General features: G+C 46.1%; 8 protein-coding genes across 8 annotated transcripts; 2 read left to right on the top strand and 6 right to left on the bottom strand.

Moving 5' to 3' along the window:
• Positions 1–219: 219 nt before the first annotated feature.
• Positions 220–1366, top strand: PAAG_01276 (hypothetical protein; the record flags this gene model as incomplete). The annotated part of the gene is made up of 2 exons (XM_015844295.1): positions 220–803; positions 826–1366. 2 exons carry the CDS (start codon positions 220–222, stop codon positions 1364–1366), a joined length of 1125 nt encoding a protein of 374 aa, XP_015701076.1.
• Positions 1367–2758: 1392 nt separating this feature from the next.
• Positions 2759–3523, bottom strand: PAAG_01275 (hypothetical protein; the record flags this gene model as incomplete). Its single annotated transcript, XM_002797370.1, has 1 exon — positions 2759–3523. The coding sequence occupies one exon, from the start codon at positions 3521–3523 to the stop codon at positions 2759–2761; it is 765 nt and encodes a 254-aa protein (XP_002797416.1).
• Positions 3524–3729: 206 nt separating this feature from the next.
• PAAG_01274 (hypothetical protein) lies at positions 3730–4113 on the bottom strand (the record flags this gene model as incomplete). The annotated part of the gene is made up of 2 exons (XM_015844294.1): positions 3730–3903; positions 4057–4113. 2 exons carry the CDS (start codon positions 4111–4113, stop codon positions 3730–3732), a joined length of 231 nt encoding a protein of 76 aa, XP_015701075.1.
• A 545-nt stretch (positions 4114–4658) lies between these two features.
• PAAG_01273 (cholinesterase) lies at positions 4659–6556 on the top strand (the record flags this gene model as incomplete). The annotated part of the gene is made up of 5 exons (XM_002797368.2): positions 4659–4873; positions 4957–5102; positions 5172–5244; positions 5297–5468; positions 5516–6556. 5 exons carry the CDS (start codon positions 4659–4661, stop codon positions 6554–6556), a joined length of 1647 nt encoding a protein of 548 aa, XP_002797414.2.
• Positions 6557–7770: 1214 nt separating this feature from the next.
• Positions 7771–9156, bottom strand: PAAG_01272 (F-actin-capping protein subunit alpha; the record flags this gene model as incomplete). The annotated part of the gene is made up of 7 exons (XM_015844293.1): positions 7771–8122; positions 8242–8379; positions 8451–8503; positions 8594–8683; positions 8786–8901; positions 9020–9038; positions 9100–9156. 7 exons carry the CDS (start codon positions 9154–9156, stop codon positions 7771–7773), a joined length of 825 nt encoding a protein of 274 aa, XP_015701074.1.
• Positions 9157–9861: 705 nt separating this feature from the next.
• PAAG_01271 (hypothetical protein) lies at positions 9862–11771 on the bottom strand (the record flags this gene model as incomplete). The annotated part of the gene is made up of 2 exons (XM_002797366.1): positions 9862–10614; positions 10686–11771. The coding sequence occupies 2 exons, from the start codon at positions 11769–11771 to the stop codon at positions 9862–9864; spliced, it is 1839 nt and encodes a 612-aa protein (XP_002797412.1).
• A 1288-nt stretch (positions 11772–13059) lies between these two features.
• Positions 13060–13533, bottom strand: PAAG_11253 (hypothetical protein; the record flags this gene model as incomplete). The annotated part of the gene is made up of 1 exon (XM_015846932.1): positions 13060–13533. One exon carries the CDS (start codon positions 13531–13533, stop codon positions 13060–13062), a length of 474 nt encoding a protein of 157 aa, XP_015703539.1.
• A 536-nt stretch (positions 13534–14069) lies between these two features.
• PAAG_11252 (hypothetical protein) lies at positions 14070–15488 on the bottom strand (the record flags this gene model as incomplete). The annotated part of the gene is made up of 2 exons (XM_002797365.2): positions 14070–14734; positions 14819–15488. 2 exons carry the CDS (start codon positions 15486–15488, stop codon positions 14070–14072), a joined length of 1335 nt encoding a protein of 444 aa, XP_002797411.2.
• Between the last annotated feature and the right edge of the window lie 1138 nt (positions 15489–16626).

Here is a 16626-nt window from a genome sequence, read left to right as displayed (position 1 = left end):
AAATCGTGGGGTTTTGCTGTTTACATCCCCATCACCATTCCTCATCCGTGCAAAATATGGGAAGATCTGGAGCAACCGAAAGAAACATCCTGCAGGTATTCTGGGATCAGGCTCTCTTTTGTTTCCTTTTCCCGATCTTTGGCAATCAATCAATCTATACCCCCCACCGTCCAACTCTCTATCTATTCCCTCATGGTATTTTGCCATCCATGATTAAATATGTGCCGACTTCAAATCATAGTGTTCCAATTGCTCCTGGGTTTTACGAGCCAAACAAACAATGGCCTCCATTGGAGTCAAAGACTCGCAGTTGCTGTTGTCCGAACCAGAAGGACTACATTTCCCGCAGAACAGCTAACCAGAAAGTTTCGTAAGATCTCAACTGGAAGAGCAATCAAAATTTACTGCTCTAAGCTCAACATCGCCTACAAAGAGGTCGCACTGAAGGATAGCTCCACCAAGGCCCAAACTGAGCCATGTCTGCATGTCCCACAGCCAACCTTGCACTTTGTCACTCCCCCGTCAGCCTCTGAAACTGGGCCGATACTGCTGTATTTTCATGGAGGGGGATACGTCAACCCCCTTCAAGCGCCCGGTCACATGCCTTTCGCTCTACGGTGTGCCGCAGCATGTAAAGCCAAAGAAGTAGTCTTTCTCGAGTTCTCTCTGGCTCCAGAACATCCGTATCCGTCGCAACTCGTTCAGGCCGTGGCTCCTCTTCGATATTTACTAAACGAGCTCTCCCTTCGGGCTGACGACATTATAATCGCGGGCGACAGCGCGGGTGGCAACTTGACAGGGTCGTTACTAACGCACATAGCTAAGCCGTCACCCTTATGCGGCACCACTAGACCTTGCTGGCCGCCAACTAGAAGCTGTGTTGTTTGTGAGTCCCTGGGTTATATTGGGAACCGATCAAGGCAGCTATCGTACGAATCATGGGAGGGATTTTCTCACCCTGGCACAGGAGAATTGGTTTAAGGCGCGGTGGAATGCTAATGGGATTGCCAATGAGGAAGAGGTATGGGCAAATCTACGTGAAGGGGAGGGTGCCACGGATGTTTGGAATGGGGTGTTTCCATCCTCCGGGGAGTCACAGGGCCTGGTTAAGAAGGCGATGGTCACAGTCGGCACAGCGGAAGTTTTGCTGGACAGTTGCCGGTTATTTGCTAGAAACTGCGTGAAGGCAGAGACGGTTGTCGCTCAGCGGGAAACTGACTGGAGTGTCTTCCATGGAAAGGATTTCGTTTTTGCAGAGTGTGAGGGTGCGGTCCATATCCAACCTGCGCTTGACGTTGCGGTGAAATACTATGAGGGATATATGATGCAGGCAGCTCTATCGCGGCTGAAAGCGTATGATGTTTGATTAATGTGGGGCCTGGCTCTGGTATTGATCACGTAGGATAACTAGCTGTTTCCCGTCAATATATATTTTCTCGGACGCCTCCTTGTCCCTTTTCATGTTTCCATTGTCTCAAGGGGATCTTATAAGAACAGTGTTAGCCTGAACCAATTTTGTAAAGACTGTGACACTCTATGCTGTGAACAATGCCTCCTGGCAATATCACGTTTGCAGGTGGTAAATAAAGTCAACTTATGCCAAAACCAAAGGTTGGTAAATAAAAGTCAACAATGCGTTAACTATGGGTGACGTCATCAGAGGCATATTAACTATTTATAGATCAAACATTTGACGCCGCATGATTTTGGTAAAGCTCCAGTTCACAGCAATATATGGAGTTTCAACAAGCTGGAATTTTGCTCGCTCAAACCAATTCTGGAACCAAAATGAAAGTATACATATGAAGACATCTAGCCCCTCCCTTACAGAGATCTCATGCCCATATCCCTCCCTCCTCCCTCACCCTAGGAGGAATCATCAGCAACCTCGCGCGTCCACGCATCTCTTAAGCTCTCACTGACGCGAACCTCTGATCAAAGTTACTCTCATCTATCTACTGAACCCTCACGACGGCCAACCTTCTCCTCCAGCAACAACATGGCTTTCTCCGCTGGCTCTCAACTCGTCAACTGCACGCTTCCCTCGTCTGGCTCCTCCGCGTCATCAACTGTGAGCAAACCCATCAAGGGAGCGACCAAGCCGTGCTTGAGCTGCGGGTGCGGTGACGAAGACTGCGACTGTTTTGTCTGTGTAGTTATGTGAAGATGAGTTTGGCGCTCTTTATACGACTTTTATGTTATGGCGTCGCTGCGGGAGATGGCGATTCAATTTTTGATGACTTCTTGACGCTGGATAAGGCGTTAGGCTGAATTTTCCTGTCTCTTTTCCTCCCCGATGAAGCGAGATTAGCCCCGGTTCAGCAGAAAGGATTCGCAGAAACGGCTGTGTCATTTTGTTTAGTTTCACATCTGTTTATGTCTAGCGGTTATTGTGTTTATTTGTTTATTTTGTGCTATTACTCAAGCAGGTGAGGATGGGCATCTGCTTAAATTGGGGGTGTCTAATGGATTATGAGGTGATTGCGGCCAAGTGTGATATATGACATGAATCTCCTGTCTAATAATATATGAATTGTATTTTCCACTTCAGCTGCCTCCCACCGTATTCAAAAAAATAAAAATAAAAATAAAAATAAAAATAAATAAAAATAAAAAATATGCTGAAAAAGAATTAGAGTAAACAAAATAACAATCTAAATGCTAAGCTAAATAGGAATCCAAGCCCTTCCAGAATGACACAGACGCGAAAAAAAAAAGCGGGGAAGTAAATAAAAAGGAGAGGAAGACAGTAAAGTCTTCAATTACCACCAGCAGCTCCCATTATAACAAGCGTCTGTAAAGCCCTCCGGCGATCGATCTCCTTCTTCAGCATCAAGAGACAAGTAGTCACGACCAGCGCCTCATCCATGACTTCGAATGCATTCCGATCAAACACCAGCTCCCCGCCATTCCCTGCTGTGCACATCGACGTCTTCGCTGGCATTGTTTGTTCATTTCGTAGAAGATGCGCGACTCTCCTGCGGCCCGCAATTTCAATTTTTTCCAGCACCATGAGCTGTTGCTTCTTTCCATCCGGACCGCGCTCCTTGACATACCTCCATTCGAACGCAGATCCATCGGGCGTAGCGAAGTTTGTTGTTCGTGAAATCCACTTTCCCGTGACTTTGATCTCTGAAGACGCCTTTTCAGACTCGGCGGAACGACGAATGATGGGCGCCTTATTTGGTCCAAAAAAATACTCTGTGGAGATAAGGTTGCCGCCCTGGGGCGATGAAAGAGTGCAATTCCCTGACCAGCGCTTCTCACGTGTGGAAATGAATGCGAGTGATCCGTCTGGGTTGCTGATGTGGATTTCTAGCTGTGAAACCGGTGTGGGAAGGCGAAAAAGTTCTTTTCCACGGGCGTCAATGAAAAGTGAGGGCCCCGGTGTGAAGGACGATGATGTGTTAAAAAGAGTCTCGGCAGTGTTAACTGAGTGGATTGAAGTTGCGGCAGAACCCTTGAGGATTTCTATATCCTTCTCTGAAAAGCCCTTGTCTGCAACGGAGTGATCTGATGCCATCGTAGGAAAACGGAAGAAGGTAGCTAGCTCTGTGAAGAGTTGGTCTCTGATAGAATACCTAGTGTATTTGTTACTAGAGAGATAGCGGATAGCTGATTATGCGTGAGGTGATTATGAGGAGAACAGCAATTCCAAAATCCATCTTCTGGCGGAGCATGAGGGATCTTAAAATACCAGTCCATGTCAACCACGCCGACAAATAATCTTCAGAAAGTCAATGTAGCGCCTAACATGACATGCTGGTCAGCCTCGCCGTCCTGACCAGGCGGATAGCTCCGTAGCACTCCCTCCACGTCTACATGGGGCTGTGGTCTGAGGCGCAGGAAGAATCGTGTGAGGAAACTTGTCGTATCTCGTATAGGTAAATCGCATTTCGGCCGCTAATTCACTAACAAACCAGTCAAACCAGTCAAACCAGTCAAACCAGTTAGTTAGTTACTCGTCGATGAATTAAGCTATTTCCAAATAGGGAAAGAGCTCGTAACGGATCCCCAAACCTTAAAAAAGTGTGGGGAAGCGGATGATGTAATCACTTCGTCTGTGGCTCTTCCGCGGGTGTCGAACGTTGTTTCGAGCGTATTTTGCGCCATGAACCCTGGTATTTTGGTCTCTGGTCTCACATTTGAAGGCGAAAGTAGTGGAGCAAGCCGTGAATATCAATAATCTACCGAATTCCATGGGGAGAAGGGCGCTGTACGCGCCAACTACCATCAGATTTACACCGTGTTGGGTTGCGACCAGGTTGTGAATTAGCTCTAACATCATATTGGTGTCGGTTTTTGATAGTGCTGAAACAGTCGTTGAATATCTTGCCAATTGCGAGCTGTCAGCTTGAGTGCTAGGTCCTAAAGATTGGTGGATAGTTGTCGACGTTGCTGTCCTTAAGCACGGCATGCCGCTATCCCAGTTAGTATCGTTAAAACAACGAAAATTCGAAACCACAAAGGCAGCTGTGTGTTCAATGGCACTGTTCAAGTTCCCTTTGAGGTTGGTGCGCATACTTTTTATCTTTCTGCTAGCTCTTTTTGCCCTACGGCGGTTCCTACCAAATACATCATCATACGACATTGAACACTGCCGCTCTTACTGGTCTCCTTTCTTCAACCTGCAGACAATTTGCCCACAATGGGCGCAAATGGCAGTTATTCTGGGAGGTGCAAAAGTACCATCCGTAACTATTCGTCAAGGCACCGTCATTGGTAGGGTTCTGCGACACAACCTGCCACAGTCGGTGGAAGCGTTTCTTGGGGTTCCATATGCTCTTCCTCCAACCGGCAAAAGAAGATTCATGCCACCGATTCCTGTCAATTCATCGGAGGATGTTATTGATGCCACTAGCTGTGGGAATAGGTAAGTGATAGTTTGACCCTAGCTGTTTTGAGTTTTGGAAGCTCAAACTCGAAACCTTGGCTAGGTTCTAACTGAGGTGCTAGGTGCCCATCTTCCCCTCTTATGCCACTCGATGGATGGTCTGAAAATTGTTTAAACGTGAATATATTCCGTCCACAAACACGAGATGCGACTGAGAAACTACCGGTCGCAGTATATTTCCATGGTGGTGCTTTTAACCTTGGCAGTGGTAGGTTTATGCACTTCATTCAACACACTTAAACCGTCCGGAACTCGAATCAGGCTTACGTCAAAATAGGGGGGAGCCACAACTCTGCATCCATGACGGCATGGTCCGAAAAGCCTTATATTGCAGTGAATTTTAATTACAGGTGAGGCTTCTCCTCGACTTCTGTATTCTGCCGTGAGCTGAAACATGTAAAGACTTGGGGCATTTGGCTTTCTGTCATCGGAGCTTGCAGCAAAGGATGGGGCCCTCAATGTGGGCCTGCGTGACCAGATCCTCCTGTTGAAGTGGGTTCAAGAGAACATCGGAGCATTTGGAGGAGATCCGAATCAAGTCACCTTATTTGGATTGTCCGCTGGAGCACATTCTGTAAGAAATCAACGTATTCAAACCCTGCCCTCCGCTAACGTCACCAGATTGGCCATCTTGTCATGCTTCACAACGAATCAGCACCACCCATATTCCACCGTGTGATGATAGAATCAGGTGCCACAACTTCCCGCGCCGTTTACCCCTACAACAGCAAACTCCATGAATACCAATTCACAGAATTCCTCGTCGAAGCCGGCTGCTCTAACCTCACAGAACAAGAGACCTTCCCATGCCTACGTGGCAAGCCCGCGATAGCCATCGCCCGGGCCTCATCCAGGATATTCTCTCGCTACGAACCTTCAAACCGCTGGGCATTCCAACCAGTCATCGACGGCAATATCATTAAACAAGCTCCAATCCGCGGCTGGGAATCCGGCAAGTGGAATAAAGTCCCCATTCTGACCGGCTACAACACGAACGAAGGAGCCCCTTTCGTGCCCTCTGGAATGTCCAAGTCTGAAGAATTCATCGAATTCTTCCGCACGCTTATCCCCGCCATGCCCGAATCGGACCTGCAGAGACTCGACAAAATATATCCAGATCCACTAAAAGATCCATCCTCTCCCTACGTAGAGATGCGAAATATTGAAGTTGGTTCTCAGTTCAAACGAGCAGAGGCCGCCTACGGCCATTTCGCATACATATGTCCCATACGACAAACAGCTCACCACGCATCCAGCGGCCAGAAGGCACCTGTCTTTCTGTACCACTGGGCTCTGATCAAGACTGTCAAGGGTGGTGCAAGCCATGGAGACCAGGTCGAGTACGAAACCTATAGCCCCGCCGTGCGGAAGATTTCTGATGCGCAGGATGAAATGGCCGGGACGCTGCATGCGTATTTCACGTCCTTCATCACCACTGGTGACCCTAATGCAGTTCCAGGTAGATTTCCGAATCGGCCTGTGTGGAAGGCATTTGGTGGGGGATGGTGGAAGAAGAACAGGACTCTCATGTTGTTTGGAGATGGAAATGATGAGAGAGCTGGGGGCAATGGGGTGGGGATAATGGCGCAGGTGGTCGACGATGATTGGAGTCAGGAGGAATGCGAGTTTTGGTCGGAAAGGAGTATAATGACAGAATCTTGATGATCGGAACATTTATTTTTTATTTTTTATTATTTATTATTTATTATTTATTTTTATTTTTATTTTGGTTTTTGGGCAGCATATAAATGTTGGATGGTGTTTCGAGCTTTTTTTTAAAGGGGTGCGCATGATCTATGTATTATATAGTTAAACAAACATCTAGGTATGGTTATTAACTATACCCTCGTCTGTCTATTCGTTATCACGAATCCCAACATCTTCTCTCACCACCAATTTCTAAATGACACTGTTATTTCCCCCGTTCCCCATTTCCTATCCAACTTCGGCGGATTCCCTCAAATCTTTCATCTAAACAATTTGCCAAACCAGCGGACCAACCCCAATCTAGCTCAATCTAATTAGGCCAACCGCTTCACAAAGCCCCATGCGCTTGTACCTTGACCCACTTACCCTTACCCATCAGCAAGGTGGTGAGAACCGCTGCGCAGCTAACTGTTAAGTCGCTAACACCAATCTACCCTAGCGCTTGTCCAGGAATTAAAAGGTCACATCCTAGAGCGACCATCTCCGTTACCAAACGACAGGCATTCGCATTCACATCACTCCCATCAGTAGTCCATTCGCGTCCCTTCTTGGAACTATTTTTCTCAATCTCTTGTTTGGTGCTATTTGGCTTCGTATCTTGATTTGCGGACGAAGATGCCGGCCCCAATAACTGCCAGGTAATCCCCACAATGCCAAAACCATGGGGTAGAACCAGAGCTTATAGCTTTCAAGAAGAACTTGTCCGGCCCAGGGGCAGGGATATATATTTAGTTCGTCGAACTGGTGACAGTTTGGTTATTGGCCATAAGCCTATGATTTATCAAATTACCCTTGAATTATATGCATAAGGGGAGAGTGTCAAATTCATGGAATTTGACAAAGAGATATGGCCGGGAATATTTGATGTCGCAGCATTCTCCGCAGGAATTTTTCTTCATTGGAAAGGGTTGGGCGTCGTGTTATAGAGGACTTACTGCTAGCTTCCGCTGTTCGTACCAAAAAGCAAGCAGGGAACTACATCCCATATCCAGGTTCCTGGGTTATAAATGTTTAAGTTTTGCACCCGTCTCCACCGCTTCTAGAAGTGGAATTTTGGGGGGACAAAAAGAATGCAATACTATCGTGGAGGTGTCATGAAAAGAAGAAAGCAAATACTACATAGTCTAGCAAATCTTCCAAAGTTCTCTAAAACACCCCGCATCAAAGCTCTACCGCCCCTTTCCACCAGAAATATCCTGTCCCAGCCTGTATCCACCCACTTTCTCCCATTCAACCTTCTGTCTCGTTATAGGCAATTGCCTGCGCAAACCCTTAAACGCGCCCTCAGATAATCTGCTAAAAGCATCGCTAAGTTCGAGCTGCTGCGCCTGTTCAGCAGCTGCGATTTGTTTGATAATCGTTTCCGCTGAAGAGTTTGGAGAGAGTGATATGGATACGGGTTTCTTGGTATTGAGGGATACGTTCCCGTCTTCGTAATAATGGACGTTTATGTGAATGGTGCCCGTTACGGAGTCCGCAGAGGGCATAGGAATGGTATAAATGGCTCGATAGCGGCCGTTCCTAGTAATGGTGTAAGCTGCTGTTTACTTTTGGTGAACTGTATATGTCCCAATACTTTGATACATTGTCATCCACGTTGGCGGGATACGCTGCTTAACAGGAACTGGAAAGGAGCATACCAGAAATTGTTCGGGGAGTATTTATTCGCAACCAACATGATGGCAACAGCAGTGTCATTGCCCGTAGGGTACACGCCGTACGAGCAGCTTGGATAATGCTCTTTCGCATGCGCGGAAAGTGATTTAAAGAGGGACTTACTAAACAATCGTTAGAAGTTAATATATCCAGAGCAAATTACACCAAATGTAATTGAAATAAGGAATCGTACATAAAATCGGCATGCTGCGAGTCAAGGACATATGATTGTGGTGAGGACGCGGTCTTTACGACATGAGACAGTTAGTCAAATGAACGTTCAGAAATCTAAGGCCTCCGTAGCAGCACTGAGGTAGGGGTATACACTAGATATACCTGCGTGACGTGATCGAATGTAAATGACGTCTGGCTCTGTACGTCGAAGTATCTGTCGTCGCCAAGTTTATTATACCCACTAACTATGACCTATAATTGGCAGACTATCAGTAGCCATTCAAACAAGAAACCCACCGCCGCGGAAAGCAGTGATTCCGATTTCCCAGGTGAGTTTGCGGTATATGTATGTACCTCTTCGCTACTACCGGGGAGCTTCACAGTCGCGAGTTGTTCCTCGTTGTATTTCTCGAAAGCAGGCGCAAGGGACGAGATCAGCCCGGGCCCCTCAGGTGTTAAATTTTTGATAGCTGCAAGTTTCGGCAAAATATAGCCAGATCAGTGGTCTGAAAAGCCGGGAGATGGGGCGAGAGGTTCAAGGAAAACGGTATGGGGACATAGGGGTAAGAATGCGATAGAGCTAGGTACCTGCAACAACATCTGAGAGCTATCTCTAACATTAGAACACAATACGAATAAAAAGCTGACATATCTATTATCATTCATACCTCTCCCGGAGGAGCACCTCTAATGAACGAGGATGCAATCTCCATGCTGGACGGCATTGCGGTGCTCCGCGATTAGGACGGCGGTGGGCCAGAATGGTCCAATTGAAAGATGAAAATATTCCTGGTATAGAAAGCGGGGCTTGAATACAGCAATAACAAAATTGTTGACTGAAAAGATTGACTAGCTAGCTCTACATTCAAATGGTTGGGAGAGAAAAATGCGCGGAGAGAGTTGACAGATGGCGAAGCTCCCCGCCTTGTCTCGAAGTTGGGCGCGTGAAACGCTAAAATTGACGCCGATTAATAAACGCGATAGGCGCTATCTATAACCGGTCTTATTGTTGCCTTTCTGAGAGTCCTTTTCCAGGGAAAATTCTTGATCTGAGGTCCTTCTTAGACAACGAAAATTGTTTAGCTCTCTATATCTGCTGGTTAAATAAAAGGATTCTCGTAGTTATTTAGCCGTGGAAATAAAGAGTTAAACAGCAATTCAGTAAAGATTCATTGAAACAAATTGTCCAGGAATAAACAGGCTGAGAGAACGAGAAACCATGACATGCAACATAAGGGAAAAGAGAAAAACCTATGTCACGCCTCCGCTAAAGGAAATCCATAGCTACATTGAGAAGAGTTTAAAAAAAAAAAAAAAAAAAAAAAAAGGAAGAAGAAGAAGAAGAAGAAAAGGATGGCACAAAGGAAAAAGAAAATGGAAAGCTAAGAGACACAAAAACTGGCACCCATTTCATTCATTCAATCAATCAATCAATCAATGCTCATATTCATCAACCCATCGTTCGTCTCATTCATCCCCTGCATCCCAATCCGTTTTATTATCCCAGACTCATTTCCCCGCCCTCCCTTCCCAGGAGCAGCAGAAGACGAAGCCGAGTTTCCAGCCTTTGATGGCTGCTGTTCCCTCTGCAAAGAGCCTGACTGAGACGCAACTGGACTATTCTGCAAACTCACACCAGGTGAAACAGCACGCCTCTTCAACATGGTAAGATTAAGCATCTCATCGCGCCTGCGCTTGTTGTTTGGGCGGGAGGCCTCAGCTTCGACACGTGAAGGGACAAGAACGGGTTGTGAGGGGGTCTGCATATTATTATTTTGTTGGTCAACTGGAAAAGGGGGAAATGCAGATGGTGGAGTCCGCATCAACATGTCTTCGGTAGCGGTAAGCTGTTGTGCTGCTGGTGGTGGAGTCTGGAAACGGCCACCATACGTATCCAGAAGGCCTATCCCGCGGGAAGTGTGTGTTGGTTGACGGTCGTAGCTAGTCGATGATTGCCCTGCTGCGGCCAAGCTGGCAAGAAGACCGTCTTTGCTGGCCACAATGGACAGTTCCTTGTGTTCAGAGACCTCTGGGGTTGTTAATGATGGGGATAGAGGTGGTAAGTCACCGTCGCTTTCGCGAACTTGGCGGATAACTTCAGCTTCACGCTGTGCTTCAAAATCAATGGGAGCAACTTCCTCAAGCAGAGCTGCCCGGATGCGGTCAAAGTTTTTCGGTTTTGGCTGTTGGCAGCACTGTTAGTGGATGGCTCTGCGTAAAATCAATTTTCTTTATATATCAAGGCAAAATTTACCAGTAAATTCCCTCCTCTCGTTACCGGACGCCGAATTACACCATGTCGTCCGCCTTCTATGTTGGAACATCCGGCTAAGGAGCTGGATGGGCTACTAATTCCTCCTTGCCGATTATCATCATCGCTTACGTCTGATAAGCGAAGATCGCTAGTGCCAAGGCTTAGACTTTCCCGTCGCGATTTGACTTCACTCATTGACATTTCCCTGGAGAAGTAGCAAGTGGCCGAACTTTCGATGCTCTTTAAGGCTGGTGGTGAGATGGGTCCGGGACTGGGTTTCGCACTGTTCCCACTAGTGCTGGATGAACTATGTCTGCTTCTGCGAAATCTCGCGCGTTGAAAGCTGAGGAGACTGGTTTTAGCAGCAGAAAGCCCACCAATCCAATCAGCACTGGGATTTTGAGTTGTGCTGGGAGAAAATGGGTTCGAGAATCCATTTCCCGCACGAGCACCTTGCGGGGTCATCAGGATGGGGTCTTCCCTATCAGCCATATGGACGGATTCATCGTCATCGTCTTCGCTACTGGTGGAAGTATCTGACTCAAACATGTTGACGCTGCTCACGGAGCTGGATATGGCGGGTCTGTCGCCATGGGTGATCGGTTGCCAGAGGCCACCAGACATGTTTGGAGAACCCATCCCAGTTGAATTAACCGTACCCCGACGAAGAGGTATCGCTACCCCACGACCAACAACAACTGGAGAGGAGTCAGGAGATGATTCCGCTAGAGTTGAGTGGTGGAGGTTAGTACATGCACGTGAAAAATCCAGTCCCCTCGATCGTCGAGGTAAAACAGAAGCTGGGGAGCCATAAATGTGTGACGAATCGAGTTTCGGGGAGAGGGGAACTCGGCTTCCTCCAGCTATAGGGCTCCCAGTTATTCTCGCAGGCATCTGAAGTGACAAGCCATGTGTAGGATAATCGGATCTCTGGGGAGTTGCTGGACCCCTAGCTGTGACTGCACTATCATCCTTCGTCCGTTGGACATTTAACGGGTTTGGCGATGCGGAGGAAGGAGTTCGTGTAGATCCATCTGAAAGAGAGCGAGGTTTTACGGGAGAGCGACTGGTAGTTGGAGTCGACATTACAGGCTCCAACAATTCTGTTTTGCCCTCCAAGCCAGTTAATTTTGGTCTTAGTTGCTCTGTTAAATGGCTCCCAGATGGTGTGGCGGAGGCAGGATAGGAGGGTCTAGTTTGCGCCGAAGCTATGATGATTATATTTCCGTTGAATATGATAAATTGGCGTGGGGAGGAGAAACCCCTGGAGTCGCGCCCAAATTGCGTAGTTTTTGAGATATGACGCGAGGAAAAGCTGTTGGAGGATCGAGTATGAGAATTGTCCCTATGCCAGCGGAAAGGAGGTTATCAGGCTAAGTTTCGACGTTTGACGGCCATGGTTAACAGAAGTAAACTGCAACGTGAAAATTCATTTTCAGTGTTTCCCATCCACAGTACGTGAAGTAGACCACTGGAAGCAATGGCAATCAGAATCGACGGGGTTGGGGACGTTCAAGAAAAATCGCGCTCACGGATACGGGCGGGGGAAAGTTGACCGGGACGTTGAACGTTCAACGGTTGGTTAATGAATAACTGGTGGCAATGACGTAACGAAACTTCAGGTCACATGATTCAGCAAACAGAGCAAACAGAGCCTGGGCAAACCTCAGGATCTCAGGGGGTATTTCAGCCAATCACAGCGCCCCATCATGCCCCATCCCTTTAGGCTTCAATTTAGTTAAATAGGCTTCAATCTATGTCAGGGGCTTATAATAACCCCAGAGCAAGACGCATGCATTGATAGTGTCTCAATAGCGCTAAAGCGTAGCCTGAATATCGTGGAGGTTTAGGGAATAGCCTTTATAGAGACTAAGCAGAAAAAGAAGAATGCGACAGAGCAGAAGACTGTGAAGTGAAAGACTGCTGACCAGACCTGCTCACTCTCTAAATGTCAGTGAAATCAGACTTCTCTCACTAAATCCCATCCGTCTACCCCTATACAAACCTTCTTAGTAGAAAATGTAGTGGATTCAACTTCCACTGGTCTTTCTAGCACTCTTTTATCAAATTTTCTATCTCAATCATATTCTCACCACTCAGGTTGTATCATCAAGCTCAACACTTGTTATTTTTCTTAATTATTCTAATATCTATTCTCTTAGGAACTATATTCTTTAATATTTAATAGCTAATACAATTTCTATTCATAGTTGTTGAGAAATTCATTGAACTAGTAGGAAAAGCGATTTGTAGTTGGGGTGCTCATCGAGTGATGGAATATCACTATTTTCTTGACAGCTGCGAAATATTCCATCCCAATGTGTGAATTTTAACAGCAAAGCAATAGCACCGCGACCTCCATTATCTAATCACTTTAACATCCAAACAAAGATATCGCGTCATCATATGCCTTGATAATTGGATTGTATAAGTGGTTCAGGTCTTGTGGGGTACCAATGATGATTCCTTTGTCATTGTATGGAAAGAGAATGTCTTGTAGGGCCTGGCAAAGTGGTACAACTCCATGCAATTTTGAAGGGAACTCCCTCAAAATTAATCCAAATCCAAGGTTTTCAGCTTTGTTCATATGAACATACTTGGTGTTTGCAATGTCCTCATAGTTGCCAGTATACCAGGCACGAAGTTTACTATACCTAGAATGATTCCCCCAGCCATTACGGGCGCACTTCCAGATAAGCACGTAGAAAAATGATTCAAGATCATGCTGATAGGTATGGTCGATATTAAGAAGAACCTCAATTGCCATGAACTCCATTGTGCCAATCTGATAGTGTGCACCACTTTGCTCACTTCCAACTTCTTTGGCAAGGTCCAGATCAATTAGCATGCCAGAGTGACCACCTGTTTTTTCAGAATTGGTTATTATTATATTGTTCTCTGAAATATCCCGATGAAGAATGTTCTCATCCAGGTAAAGAGACTGGTGCACCTTTATTGCATCGCGAAGCGCTGTGAAAAACTCCAAGGGTGATCTGTAGTCATAGATTGGCCGGCTAGCAGGTGAGATCACTAGACACTAAAGAACATGGTTGTCATAGAGTTCCTCATCATTCCTGTCAAAGAGGCTTCGCTTGTGTGCTGACTGAATGGAGAAAGCTAGTCCATTCTCCTCCTGGGTGTGGCTTGATGATTGATTGATGGAATGCAATTGTTTGAATGTCTGCAGTCCTTTGTCTGAAAATCTGTGCTTCCTGGATGACAACTTTCGATGGATATCTAAGCAACAGGGCTCAGTGAGCGGCTGAGATTGATGAAATGAGGAGGTTGTGCTGGGGGCTGAGCTTTTGAAGTCATGGCGCTGCTTGCGGTTGAAGGTCAGGCCGCAGCACATGTCAGCAATACTAGTGATGGCACCATGGCCAATTATTCTGGCGACCCCCAGACATTCCTCTGATCTGCCAGCTTGAGGAGTGCCACCTCTGACCGCCTCTTGTCTGAAACCCATGAGAATTTGGCTACACCCTCCACTTGTCCATCATTTGCGAGAAAACATGTGGTTCCATGACACACGATGGCACACTGATAGGAAAGCATTTTACCCAGCATCACCTTTTTTTCCTCTGAGTTCCCAGGCTCTTTGATGACTATTGATTTGTTGCCATTTCTAGCAATAAAAATGTCCAGTCCCAGCTCCTCATCACTCATCATGGTGTAGCCCACAAGCACTTGAAAGAACCATTTTGAGTCCGTGTAGACATCAATGATGCCTGAGCTGTAGGGGCCTGAGCGGTCAAACACCCACACCTCCATCTTGGTTCCACAGACAGTGAACGCGTGAATGAACCGCCGGGTAGGCTGCGCAGCAAAAACCTCATGCACACAGCAGCTGATCTGCAGCAGTGTGGCTTTGGTCCTGATCTCCTTCTTAGATTTTTTGAGCTCATCAATCACCAGGATGTCTCTCCAGTTGTGTTTGTTAAGTGAGAGGCTCCCACCTCTAGCTTGCAAAAGAAGGTTGACTTGTTGTTCCATCTTTGAACCAGTAAGATCTGCTTTGCTCACTGTGGTGTAGTAGATGCTGCGTGATTCTGAAAAAGGTCTTCTGGAAGACAAAACCACCAGGTGAGGACATCATTCTGTGTAGGAGGATCAGGGAAACTGGGCCCAATTACCATTACTGTCTGGGGCCAGAACATGTTGACAGATGGCATCTGCTTTGCCACTCCAGTCCTTCTCCTCAAAGTATTTGTCAAAGAAGCCCTCGACATCTTGGAATGTACAGTCATGTATCTCCTCAAAGATTCTTGAATTCACCAACTCATGTGTCTGCTCAGAACCTTTCTGTGATGATGAGTTGGATGTGACTGGTGTGCCATCAAAGAAGGGGGGGATGCTCATTGGAGGAGTTGTTTGAGAGAAGTTGTCAATGAGACTAAATACAGCTGACCAGATGTCGATGTTCCATTTTTCAACACTCTGGAGTTCAATGTCTGGTGGTCTTTGGATGACCAGGCATATCAGCAGGCTATACTCATCGTACATGAAGTTTCCTTTTGCCTTTTGGAGGCGATTGACTAAGCGTGCTAGATCAGACGCCATATTTCCATCACTCATCTGTGAGTGAAGGCTGTGAGCTGCATCCTCTCTCTGTAAAGCAGAGAGGAGTCTTGAAATCGCCCATTGATAGAGTTGGTCAAGGCTATCAACAGCGTCATTGTGGGAATTTAGACACAACTCATAGATTTTCTCAGCTTCCTGAAGCATGCCTTGTAAATGATCAACTGAGTTGGTTAGAGGATGGTTCTTGATAATGTTGTGATCTTCTTGTGAAAGTCCCGCCATTTTGACGGTATCAAAAGACCGTTAAGTTGGTATAAGGTTAACTAGAAGCTAAAAAGGGTAAAAAGTTTAGGTTGGTATGCTAATTTTATATGATAAATAAGAAGCAAACACAGGAACAAAAATGCAGAATTGTTACAAAGTTATGATGTATGATATTTACGAGAGAAGATAGCTCGCTGAACAGATGCTTGGTATAATTAAGGGAGCATTGCGGTCAAAGGGTTGATACGGCTTGGCTCTGATGCAGAACGCGGATGTGGATAGAGCCGCCGAGCAAATCCTTGCCACATGATCTTTCTCTATGTGGCCAGAGTCAGAATTTCTGGTTTAGTCTCTCCTTCTAAACTTTTGTCAGGATTGTCTGGCAATGAATGCAATCAATCACCTACCGGATCAAATCATCTAACGGATCACCCCCATCATTCTATTTGACAAAATTTCAAATTAAGCAACAACCATGAGGAATTCTATATAGAACTTATATAGGATAGACACTTAGGTCTGTTGGCACTGCCTAATATTATGTCCAGGTGTATGAACACTTGCTGCAGGTTGGGGGTCTTCACTTCCTAGTCCCTGGGTTCAAATCCTCAACCCCTTCCTCTGTATGTTGGTCAGACTCCTGAGGTCTAGCAGTCCTAGCTAATGCATCTTGAGCTGTTAGGATTCCTTTCTCAGCTATATAAAAATGTGATTTCTCTCTCTTTCACTTCTGTCTGGTGTTGGCAGCTCTCAGCTCTGTGTTTTCCTTTGCTAATATAGCAGCACTATGCACGGCCAGCTGACATCTCTTCTCTATTCCCTGGCTGTACAAGAGATAGCTTATTATCTTTCTCAGCTCTAGTGATCACTCACTCTGGCTGTTGAGGTAACCCTCATCACAAAGTCAATCTCATCAAAGTTGTAGATATCCTTCAGCACAATCTCATACTTCTTTATTGTATGATTCATCAAGGCAAATCATTCACATAGAATCTTTGAATCCTCACACTGAGCTCACTGATAGTTGTATTTGTGTGAAAACTTTGTCTTTAGTTCAGGATGCTGTTGTATAAATCTATTGACTCAACATTCTTCTACAATAGTAGAAGCACTGAACCCATGCTTGCAGGTAGTAGATTGACCATTTCTCATACAG

Source organism: Paracoccidioides lutzii, assembly GCF_000150705.2.
Source record: "Paracoccidioides lutzii Pb01 unplaced genomic scaffold supercont2.2, whole genome shotgun sequence".
Taxonomy (NCBI): Eukaryota; Fungi; Ascomycota; class Eurotiomycetes; order Onygenales; family Ajellomycetaceae; genus Paracoccidioides; species Paracoccidioides lutzii.
Note: the sequence above shows the minus strand (reverse complement) of the source record. Positions and strands in the feature narration are given on the sequence as shown.